At 35.4% G+C, this 12,326-nt stretch overlaps 1 protein-coding gene across 2 annotated transcripts; it reads right to left on the reverse strand.

Moving 5' to 3' along the window:
* Positions 1-5,344: 5,344 nt before the first annotated feature.
* On the reverse strand, positions 5,345-11,221 carry LOC114753570 (uncharacterized). 2 transcript variants are annotated; one of them, XM_028942259.1, is made up of 5 exons: positions 11,156-11,221; positions 8,169-10,112; positions 7,620-7,808; positions 6,485-7,196; positions 5,345-6,250 (listed from the first exon to the last, which is right to left on the reverse strand). In XM_028942259.1, exons 2-5 carry the CDS (start codon positions 10,054-10,056, stop codon positions 5,605-5,607), a joined length of 3,435 nt encoding a protein of 1,144 aa, XP_028798092.1. In that variant the 5' UTR covers positions 10,057-10,112; positions 11,156-11,221; the 3' UTR covers positions 5,345-5,604. The 2 variants fall into 2 exon arrangements, with proteins under 2 accessions (XP_028798092.1, XP_028798091.1); XM_028942258.1 differs by having other exon boundaries at positions 11,025-11,170.
* Between the last annotated feature and the right edge of the window lie 1,105 nt (positions 11,222-12,326).

Raw genomic sequence — 12,326 nt, forward strand, 5'->3', positions numbered from 1 at the left:
CAATTTGATAAGGGCTCTTATTGTACATTGGCATGATTTCCTTAATTGATGGTTGATTCGGTGTATACCATGGTTTAGGATTTATTTTTTTTATTTATCCTTACCAATGAAGGGGTTATGATCTTTACTTTCTTTCATATTTAGTTAAATGGAGGTTTGAACCCAATCAAGGTTAGAATTGTCACTTTAAAGGCAAACAGCGACACAAATAACATAATTAAACTTAATAATACAAGTTAACCATGGTCATTGTGGTATTGTCCTTTTCGAGTTAGCTCAAGGAAAGCTACTGTATCCAAGGTCAGGGCAGATTAATGGGACTGTTACAAATTGTAGCAATTGAGCAATTGGATGACGACTATTATTGTACATTGGCATGATTTCCTTAATTGAGTGGTTAATCAAGTGTATGCCATGGTTTCTGGATTTATTTTGTTTAATTCTTCTTACCAATAAAAGGGTTATGATCTTTACTTCTGAAATATTTAGTTAATTGGAGGTTTGAACCCAATCTAGATTAGAATTGTCACTTTGAAGGCAAACAGGCACACAAGTAACGTAAATAACACAAGTTAAGCATGATTATTATGGTATTGTCCTTTCCAAGTAAGCCTAATTTTGAAGGAGCTATTGTTTAGTATCTTTATTATGATAAAAAGTTGGCAGAGCATTCCAATTATGAAATCCTGTCCTTTTAAAGTTGAGTGTAATTATTAACTTTGATTAATTGGATCTAATAGTGCCATATAGAAACATATAAAAATACCTATTATTGTTAAAGTTGGCTCATGCTTTTCTTCATACAAGCTATGCCTAGGCAATTGTCCCTACAGCTTGTCTTAATTATTGTTTGGTTTGTTCTGGTTAAGCATGGCAACTATGTCAATGTGTGGCTATGTGGCCTTTGATTGTTCTATAGAAGAAGACCCGTCATAATAATGGAGGATTGATCAAGGATCTTGAGGGAGAAATGTTGGATTTTGAGTACGAAGTTAAAGAGTTGATAAATTGTAAAGTGGCAAATGAAGGTCCTAACTTTAACTTTGATCGTGCATTACAGAATTGGGAATGTCATAGGTGAATGAGTGTTCTACAATTTGTTTGTTATATTACATGCAATGTATTTGTTGGCAGAGATGGCAACCCTAATTGATAGGCCTATAAGTTATGGTAGTGTTGAAAGAGAGAGCATGAGGAGAATATTCAAAAAACAATTAAAAGAGACACACAAAAATGTGAGTCACCAAACTCACAGGTTAATTTGGAGTGTAGCCCAACATATGGAGCATAAGCAACATCTACATTATCTAGAGGACAAAAACGCAAGGCTTTAATGATTGAATACATTGAAGAAAGGTGTGAAAAAATGACATCAAAAATAAAGAAATTAGTTGACGTCATGCAATATAGCAACGTTATTGCTAAGAGGTTGGTTTAAGTTGCAAAGAAGCATCTTCAAGTTGCTGAGAAGCATGCTCAAGTTGTTGAGAAGGGTCTTTCAATACTTGAAAAGAATAGGCCTCCTCATTATAGTGAAGGAGAAGTGCGAGCCACAATTGAGGAAATTGGAAAGTCTGAAGAAGAGAAACTAAAATGTTATGTATTCTTGTGTAATGAAGAAAGATGCAAATTAATGTTTTTTGGGGTTCCAGCTCATATGCGATTACAAACATTACTCAGGTTGATGACTGATATTGGGATTCGGTGAAAAAGGTATAGATATGGTGTTTGACTTTTTTGGTTCTTAGATCTTTTGTAATGTGGTGACATGTTGGCTTTTTTTATTTAGGAAACATTTACCTTTTGCCATGATATTTCTAATACAGTGTCATGTTGGCCATTTTTTGTTTGGCTAACATAGGCTTTTTTTTGGTCATGATGCTTATGATGTAAACGAAATATTCGTCATTTTGTTTATAATATTCCATGATCATGATGCTGAACATTTTATTGTATAATAAGTATTATGATTAATTGTAATAGTATTATTAGTAATAGTATTATAATATTCCATGATCAAGTTATTATACTCTTTTGTTTGTATATTAGATTTTATTCGTTTTTTAAGTGATATTAGATCATGTATAATTTATTTATTTTCTTTTATTATATTTAACTTTAAAAGTTATCCACTTTTTATTTTTCACCTTGAAAAATAATGATTTGCTAAATTATTTGGTTTTAAGATATGACAACATAAAAATATGTCTTTACCAAATAATTGACTTTAACTCATTTGATGATATTAATGCTGATATGATTTTTCCATTGTAATATTTAATTTGATTTTTTTATATAATATATTTTGATATAAGAGTAAGGGTATTTTAGTTATTTAAATATCTTCATTTTATTTTCTTTTTGTGTTCTCTCATCCATCTAAATAAGAGAAGTGGAATAATTTTCTTTCCAACTTTCTCTTTTATCTATTTTCTTTTCTCCTAATTTTTCTTTCCATCTAAATAGGGGTAAATGTAAAATCTCCATTCAATTTGTCCCCCAAAATTTATATCTTTGCTCAAACAGTCCTATGAATTACACATACCGTGTGACGTTTTCATCTTTTAAGGAAAAATCTTTTTTGGAGAATCGGTGATGGAGAGGGTGTTAGCATTTGGACTGATAGATGGGTGCCAGGTTTGGAGACTGGGAAATTAAGTAATGAGTTGATTTCAGATGATGAATAAAAGGCTAAAGTTGCTAATCTAATTAGAAGTGGAAATTGGGATTTAAGTCCTAATGATGGTAAGATTTCGTTGGTTGAGAAAGAAAAAATTCTGCAGATAAGACTTCCTCATTGCTGGAGAAAGGACAAAGCAATTTGGCTTAAGTGCCATGATGGGAAATATACCGTTAAATCTGGTTATCATTCAGCTTTAGATGAGATGAACAGCGTAGTAGCCTCTCCTGGTAGTTCCTTTCAGATTCTTCCTAGGCACTGGACTAGTCTTTGGAAGTTGAGCATTCCTCTAAGATCAAACATTCTTTGTGGCGAATGTTGAACAATGCCTTGGCCACAAAGGCAGCTTTATTTAGAAGAAAATGCTCTCACTCTGATTTATGCCCAATCTGTGGTGAACAGCCTGAAACAATTGAGCACCTATTATTGCTTTGCCCTTGGGTTCAAAAATGCTGGTTTGGTTACGCTCTCTGCCTAAGGATTGATGGTCCACAGATCACTAGCATTAAAAAATGGTTTGTAGATTTGGTCCTTGACAATAAAATACTGAGTGATGAAAATAAATCCCTTATTGCAGGTATATGTTGGGAAATCTGGAAATCAAGGTGTAATTGGATTTTTAATGGCACCCCGGTTGTTCCAGGCCATGTTATTTCTGTGTCTACTCCTCTGGTTGATGAGAGATTGCTGATGGTGATTCAGCTGCTAGAAGTATAAAGAAGAAGGAAAGAAGACTTTGCTGGATGGCTCCTACCACTGGTTCTATTAAAATAAATTTTGATGCCTCCTTTGTGACACAAACAAGCAGTGCTAGTATAGGCATTGTCTGCAGAGATAGCAATGGTTGTTTTCTGGGTGGTTTTGGGAAAAAGGGTTTTGCTTATACTGCTCTGGAAGCTGAATGTATAGCAGCAAAAGAAGCCATCTTGATCTCTAGTAGATTCAAGGAAAGGTATATTTTTATTGAAACTGATTGTGAAATTTTATTTAACCATCTTATTAATCTTTCTGCCGCAGGATTGAAATGGCAAAGTGTCCCTATCTTTGAAGAGATTCTTGGAACAATTGGGATAGGCCAGGTATAAAGTTTTCCTTGGTTGGACGCCAAGGTAATCGTGCTGCAGATCATTTGGCAGCTGCTTACAGAAGAGAGTTGATACCCAACAGGTGGCTTTTGGCAGCAACACCTCTCTTGGATGAGATTTTATTAAGTGACATGAATGGTTGCAGGAATTTGGTGTCAAGTTCACTTGGTCAGATGTCTAATGTTGCAGATTCTAGTTGTGCTCCTCCTAGTGTTAAGAGTCCTACTGCTATTCGAAGAGGTGTCAACTAGTCTAATTTGAGCCTTTGTTGTATTTTTGTGGTCTTTGTTTTGCTTGTATTTGCTTCTTTTTTAGTCTGTATGTTTTTTTGGGGTTTGTATGTTTCTATTTTTTTGAGTCTGTTGTTTTGTTAATAACTTTAGTGTTTTTTTTGTAAGTATTTTAAATATTTGTACTGTGTTTTTTTGAGTCTGTTGTTCAGTTTTCTTTAGTAATAAAAATATCTCTTTGGCAAAAAAAAATCTGAGGTTTATTTCTCATGTAAATGATTGAAAAGATATTTAAAAAACTAATATAAATTTATTATAAATAATTAACTCTAATCTTTATAAAATTGTTATCCGTCTCTTGCATTTTTATTGGAGTTAGCAAAATTTATGTGAACTTTTTAGGGAAAATTGAGGATAAATTCCTCATTACAAATTTAATTGGCAAATGGTCCATAGGATAATTGATTGCATAAGAGACGATTAGTTGCACAAAAAAGAAGGTAAGTTGCACAAAAGAAAGATGGTTTGCACAAAACATTATTTGGATATAAGGGATTAGTTTGCACATAAGGAAAATGACTTGCACATAAAATAATTTTATTTGCACAAAGAGAAATTGAGTTGCACATCACGCAAAAGAAGATTATTGCACACAAAGAAAGTTAAGTCGCACATAATAGAAGTTAAATTGTACAAAGCCCTCAAGTCTTATTTGTGAATTAATTTTTCAATAAGGGATTTATTCCCATTTTTTCAACTTGTTGTGCTGGGAAAATGTGAAATTCTTTACGAGATTTTCTTAATGTAAATAGTCAAATCAACATATTCATTTTAAAGTAAAAAGATTAATACCATTGTTAATTTTATAGGGAGTTTTAATGACTAGATTATACTTTTAACAAGTTTTGGTTTCGCTCTCCATACTTAAACTCAGATCAAATTTTTACGAAACTATAAGAATCAAAACTAGCTATTTGAAAATAATTTGATCAAATTGTAAAGAGTAGTAATGATGTTAACCCATGTAATAAATGGGTATTCTTACATCTATGCGTCAATATTGACTTTTTTTTAACACTATTATTTCGTTTTTCATTTTAAACAACTAATAGTTTATTCTTAATTCTATATTAATTAAAAAAAATTTTGCATGTTCATGCAAGCGCACGGTATTGAACTTTTGAAGCCTAATGTCATATATTCGCATTGATAAATAAAAATACCAGAAAATTGATGTGCTGGTGAAAATCCCCAGAACCTCTTCCCCAAAACAAGCTCAGTTACTTGGATAGGACTTGGGAGCTACAACTCCTAAACAATACAGATTAAAACTAATTTACTTTGGGAACTTTTTCTTAAGCAATTGGATATAGGATCAAGAACTAATAATAATGAAACGAATAATCCAAAACTGCATCCACCTAGTTTGTTTTCCTTTGCTCAGTTTACAACATATAAATAATAGTACAGAAAAAGTAGTCCTCGTGTATCTATAATAGATACAGATTAGTACAAAAGCTCGACGCCGACTACACATTGAAATTACAAAGAATCACATTGCTGTTATATCAAAAGAGTGAATTCCCATGTTTCCATTTATTCTTTTAAGTCATTCTTCACCTTGTGCTGGCGTGGTTGTTTCACTTTGAGTTGTCTCTCCAAGAGTGAATCGTACAAAACGTCTCACTTTAATGTTCTCTCCAATTGCAGCTACTGTTTGCTTCACGAAGTCCTTAACTAGAACATTGTCATCCTTAATAAAAGGTTGTTCTAGAAGAGCAAGCTCTCCAAGCCTCTTTGAGACTCTTCCTTCAACTATTTTTTCTCTGATGTTCTCAGGTTTTGAAAGAATGTCCTCTCTTTGCATCTCAATTTCTTTTTCCTTGATCATTATACTCTCAGGAATATCTTCCACGGATACAAACCGCACTTGAGGGCAAGCCACAACTTGCATAGCAAGATCATCAACCAACTCTTTGAATTTCTCGCTTCTACCGACAAAATCAGTTTCACAGTTCACTTCGATTAGAACACCAATGCGTGAATCATGGATGTACGAGCCTATTCTGCCTTCAGCTGCCAGCCTGCTGGATTTCTTCTCAGCAGATGAGAGACCTTTTTTTCTTAGGTACTCCTGAGCCTTCTGAAGATCCCCTCCAGTTTCAGCAAGGGCTTTCTTGCAGTCCATCATCCCTGCACCGGTTTCTTCTCGAAGTTGCTTAACCAATGCAGCAGAGACCGCTGCTGCAGGTGGCCTGTATCAGAATGTTGAGTTATAATAGGATATAGAAATAAAGTTAGGGCAATTTCTCCTCTTCTATGCTCGATTTTATAACTAACAATAATGAGCAAGCACATTACAAATAACAGAAATGGAATTGGCATATGACTGGTTGATTCATTCTTTATGGTAAATTTTGTACCATTAGTGCTGAATACCTCATCTAATGCATTCACCTAAAGCAATAAGAGTTTGTAGAACTGCTTACTTCTGCTCTGGTTCCTTGGCTTCAGCAGTATCAGGTAGTGTTTTTTCAGGTGCAGGCACGGGTTTTGCAGCAGTTTGTGCAGCCACCTCTGCAGCAAAATCTTGACTTTTCTTCTCCAAGCCCTCTCCAAGATTGAACCGCACAAACCTCTTAACTTTGATATTTTCTCCAATGGTTGCTATAGTCTGCTTGACCAAGTCCTTTACTACCACTTTATCATTCTTAATATACGGCTGCTCAAGCAATGCTAGCTCCTCGAGCCTTTTTCTTATCCGGCCTTCAACAATCTTTGCCCTTATCTGCTCTGGTTTTGATAATAAATCCTCTTTCTGCATCTCTATTTCTTTTTCTTTGTTCACAATACTTTCAGGAACCTCTTCAACGTCAAGATATTGTACTTGAGGGCACGCTGCCACTTGCATGGCTATATCATCAACAAGCTCTTTAAAAATTTCTCCTCGAGAGACAAAATCTGTCTCACAGTTTACCTCAACCAAAACACCAATCCTGCTGTCATGAATGTAAGATCCTATTCTTCCTTCAGCGGTGACTCTGCTTGCTTTCTTTTCTGCACTAGCTAAGCCTTTTTTCCTGAGGTACTCCTGTGCTTTAATAAGGTCCCCTCCAGTCTCTGAAAGAGCTTTTTTGCAATCCATCATTCCAGCTCCGGTGTCTTCCCGAAGCTGCTTAACAAGAGCTGGTGATATGGTTGCTGCAATCAATGAAAAGGGAAAAGAAATTTACTATGAGATTATTCCCAATCCCATGAAACAGAGAAAGGAAAGCCAGGAAAAAGAAACAGCTGAATGGAAAACCCGGGAATGGCAATGAAGCTACGTGTTGTTCATGACTCCCATTTAGTTAATCCCCAAAAATTATACCTTATGGTAATATAGCTAATAAAATATTCTGACATATATTAAAGAAAAAATGTGAAGGAAAAAACGAAAAGATTACATTGCATAAAAAGCAACTTTACTGTAGAACAAGATTACTGCAACCACATATCTGCATCATAAGGTCCACTTTATCCACAAAGTTTCAAAAATAAATTTTGAAATTGTAAAGAAAAAATATGCCATTCTGAAATTTAAATCTTCTGAACACATGCAATAGGATGCAAAGAAGTATAAACCTTTGCTCGAGCCTTGCTCTGAAGCAGTAACACCAGTTCCACCATCTTTACTTTCAACTTGTGAGGCAAAAGAATTTTCATTCTCAGTGGCAGGTGCTTCTTCTTGTACTTCTTTTGGCTCATCAACTGAATTTTCTACAACTTCAGCAGAATCAGAAGATAGGCCTTGATCATTATCACCCGTTCCACCTATAGAGGGAGAATTAACAATTGGTCTTCTTGTTAGGTATGACGAGTATAATTTGGTTAGTTTGCTTCAGTTAAACAAACCAAGTCAACCATATCTTTGGAAGCCACAAACATGCAACATTTAATAATATAAATGTTAAAGACAAAACAAGAGCCATATATAGAAATCTTCTTCTTACTAGTTTTGATTCGTTGGCCAAAGTTGATGGCACCAAATAAATGTTAGTTTCCAATTGGATGTGGACGTACTATTAGCATTTTCCACACGCAAAGGTGAATTAAACATGGAAAACACACACACACACACAGAGGAATATGCACACAGATTTATACAAATGGGAGTGCAGGAATACTATGAACCTGCTGTTTCCAGGGGAGCTGGTGCATTACTAGATGAAATATCTGATTCCAACCCTTTAATACTGCCATTTATTTCAGGGCTAAGTTCAATTCCATCATTATCAGCCGGTGCTGCAGTAGCAGATTGTTCCTCTGCATCAGATGTTTGTGATTGTTTTTCATCCTTCACAACGGTAAGATCAGCTCCACTTTCTACCACATTTTCATTATCTGTTTCAGGAGGCGAGTCTGTTATACTATGGCTTGCTGCAGCATCAGTTTGAGTAGCTTCCTCAATAATTTGATTCGCAGTTGATGCACCATCTCCTTCAGAAGCCAGACTTCCGAAAGTCACATTCTCTTTATTCTCAGAGGCACCATCTGCACTGGAGATTGAGCTAGAGATATTGCTTATTGCGTCTGTTTCATTACTTATATCAGCTGTGGATTCAGCATCTGATGAGCTGGCCTCTGCATCCAACTGACTTTCAGAACTATCCTTTTCAGTTTTATCATTTAAATTTTCATTAGCAATTTCAAGAGGTGAGTCAGTTTCAGCATTTCTAGCTCCAACATCAGTTTGAGCTGCTTCCTCAACAATTTGATTTGAAACAAATGAATCCCCCTCAGGAGCTGAACCACCAGAGGTCACCGCTGCTTCCTTCTCAGTGGCATCATCCAACAAGCTGCCTTCCTTCTCAGGGACATCAATTACAGTCTCCTGTTGCAGGACAGTTTCTTTGATTTCTTCTGTTGATGTATTTTCAACCGGTTTTTTCACATTCTCTCTCTCATCTAAAAATGCAGCAATTTCTTTGTTCTCGCGGAAAGCTAAAACAAAAGGGTTTGTTGCAACATGGACAACCCCTTGGCTAAGCTGTGAGTCCAATTGTGCTATATCTTCCTCTTTCTTCATAGTCAATGTTACTTGTCCTCTTGAGATATGCAGAACCCGCACACTGACTTCTTGACCAACCTGCAGTGAAGAGTTTCCCATAGCACTCTCAAATCCTTCATCAGACTCCTCCGATATGGGTAAAAAGCCTTCCTCTCCATCAGGAAGAGATATAAAAGCCCCATTCCTGGTCATGTTCTTCACCGTACCTTCCAGGTCTTGCCCCTTCACAAACTTGGTGCTTTTTCTTGAATCATCTCTCTTTGAACCGGGCTTTGATGTGTTCCTCCTCCCAGGTCCAGCCTTCTCTGAACTGACTGGTCCATCTTTTTGTTGCTGCAACTTACCAATGTCATCACTTTCACGCATAGAGAGAGAAATACGCTGACTTTCAGTGTTCACTTCAATAAGCTTCACCTTCACTTCTTGTCCTACTGAAACTACACTTGCAACATCCTTAACATAGCTATCACTCAACCTTGAAACATGAACAAGGCCATCTGTGAAGGCTCCAAAATCAACAAAGGCCCCGAATGGCTGGATTGATTTTACTTTCCCAGTAAAAGTTGCTCCAGGAATCAAATCCTCATTCTTTACAGGAGGCATCTCACTTTTCCGAGCAGGTCTGGAACGTCTGGCTTTAGCTGAAGAAGTACTGGCATTGGACTGAGGAGACAAATCTTCACTTGTACCAACTTCATCTAAAGGAGTTTCAGAAGTTTCAGTAGAGTCATCATTTGCAGCAGGTGAATCCGCTTCCTCTATGGCTATATCTGTTTCTGTAGCTGATGTACTGGTTCTAGAATTTTTATTAAATGAAAGTATCCTTTGGCTCTTTGAAATCAGTCCAATGGAAACAAATGGAGGTAAGAGGAACCTTGGTGTTGATGATTCATGTTTCACAGACTTCCTTGAAAAATTGAGTTTTGTTAAAGATTCACTTTTCCTTGCAGAAAATGCACTTCCAGGGATAAATGAAACAATGCCCGTGGAGCATGGTATTACAGGATTCATCTCGACTTGAAATGCAAAACTTATTATGTCTCAGAATCAGCACATTTCCATGTCACCTGCCAAGAAATATGACGTGAAAAATCAGCACAAGCTTTTTTTTTTTTTGGTAGAAAAATCAGCACAAGCTTTAGTAATGAATTAGTTAGGTGACTCCAATATGGTTATCAATAATGAGATTTGGGGGCAAAATCAGTTATCTTGGTTCCAAAAGCAATAATATACAATTATATGCCTATTAGTACGGTCACAATAATATGATGCAATAATGGATTGTCATTAAAACCATTGTAGGCTCCACCACATCCATCAGAAAAGGGCAAAGGAAATATAACCAAATTGTTACAAAATATCAGTGAAGATAGACAAAAACTACATCACAGTTCACATGTCTCCATAAAAATTATCGCAATATCAACTTCAATTTGAGAAGGCTGCAATGGAAGTATACATTCTACATGGAAAATACTAAATATGATGGTTTGTCTGTATTATCCTTCCTGTCATCGATGTAATAACTGAAATATTGAAAGCTCAGAATTCCAAGTAAGCTCAGGGAAAACGGAAAAACCACAATAACCTTATTAATTACGAAATATCAATGAGGGTAAATAATAGTGTAAGAATTTAAAAACCATATACGGCAATTACAAACAGAAAACACACTCTATAACATCCTAAACCTCCACTACTTACGTACAAACATAATCAGATTGCAAATTCGGATAAAACAAATTTAAGCACATTTCAAGTTAATATAAACCGGGGAGGCATTAAAGCCGCTTCCTTTGCAAAATTCACATTCCTTTTGCATTAAAGGGAAATTAAATTCAATGGATTGAGCTGCGCGGAGGAGTATATATCAAATTCAAGCTCAAGAAGGAACAGAGTACTAGAGAAATCAGATAAAAACAACAAACTTTAAGGAAAAAAAGAAAAGGCCCATTAGGTACAAGACGAGGAACCGATACCGCAGAAGCTTGAAAGGGCCAAAAAAAATCATAGAAACTTAAAGTTTACAAGTTTAAAAAACTGTAGAAAAGGCGAGAAAGTATTGGTTTTCTAAGTAAGTTAATTTCTGGGTTGAGAAGATAGAGCTTACTCTGTGCTCTTGAGAGGAGGAAGGAGGGAAATGAATGGTGAGGTTTTAAATCCTTATCTTATCGAAGTATTGTGCTGCTCGGTCGAGTCTCAGGAGACAATCGCATCCTGAAAACTATTCGGCTCAGTTCGCTTCGGCTTTTGCACAGCCACGTTAATCGGCTTAGCCGCTTAGCCGAGTCAATAACACCTTCCTTTACCTGACATTCATTGGGCTTTTCAGTGGGCCATAAAAATCCAAAACCATGCTGAAAGCTCAGAATACTAAGCCCATTTAGCCCATAGTAAAGTACACCAATCAATGGGCTACCATTGCTGACCCAATTAAAAAAGAGTAACTTATTGACAATTGTGCTTTAATTTACATGTTTTCTCCCGTAAGCATTTAGTAGAAGTATGGTGTTTAATTTACTAACTTAGGTTATTTTAAGTAATTTTATGTTGTATGAGATGAATATATGAGAAAATTTACCTTATAAAGCACAAAAATAATTTTTGAAGGTATTTCCAAACACTAATATGTCACAAACAACTATTAAAAGTGAATAAATATTTTTTGGGAAAGATACAATTTTATTCCTGATCTGATTTTTCATATGTACCCAACACTTTAATCTTTTTAGTAGTACAACTGTACCCATGATCTTTTTGGGTATAATTTTACCCTTAATTTGACCCTAAACACTATAGTAAAATTGTATTACTAAAAAAATTGAGATGTTGGGTACACCTGGCCATACTTATTTTAAAGTGTTATGGGCATATAAACATTGTTGTTTGTGTAGCTTTTTTTTTTTTTGACACTATAGTGTCTCCTTAAAGAAGTGTCATGTCTAACCACCATCACCTACTCAAAGTTTGTTTAGAATGGCTTGCATCTTTCAAAAGTAATTTTTTTTATTTGTGATCTGTGGTATATGAAATAAATATATGAAAATGAGTTTTATTTTAATTTGTGTAAACATACTTATGATAAGCAACGTCAAAAAAACAAAGTAGATGACACTGAAATATATCATCTTGGAGGGGGAAAAAAAACATTTACCAACTAAACAATTCAACTGTGGCGCTCCCCCATTTTGCATTAGTATAAGGTGAAAATTGTCTAAAAATTTTTTATTTAAGAGCACTAAGCACTTGAAAGTTTTGTTAAAATACAAATTTGTTCTGAA

The sequence above is a fragment of the Neltuma alba genome, unplaced genomic scaffold (assembly GCF_004799145.2).
Source record: "Neltuma alba isolate B1F8T4 unplaced genomic scaffold, ASM479914v2 tig00008000_pilon, whole genome shotgun sequence".
Classification (NCBI taxonomy): domain Eukaryota; kingdom Viridiplantae; phylum Streptophyta; class Magnoliopsida; order Fabales; family Fabaceae; genus Neltuma; species Neltuma alba.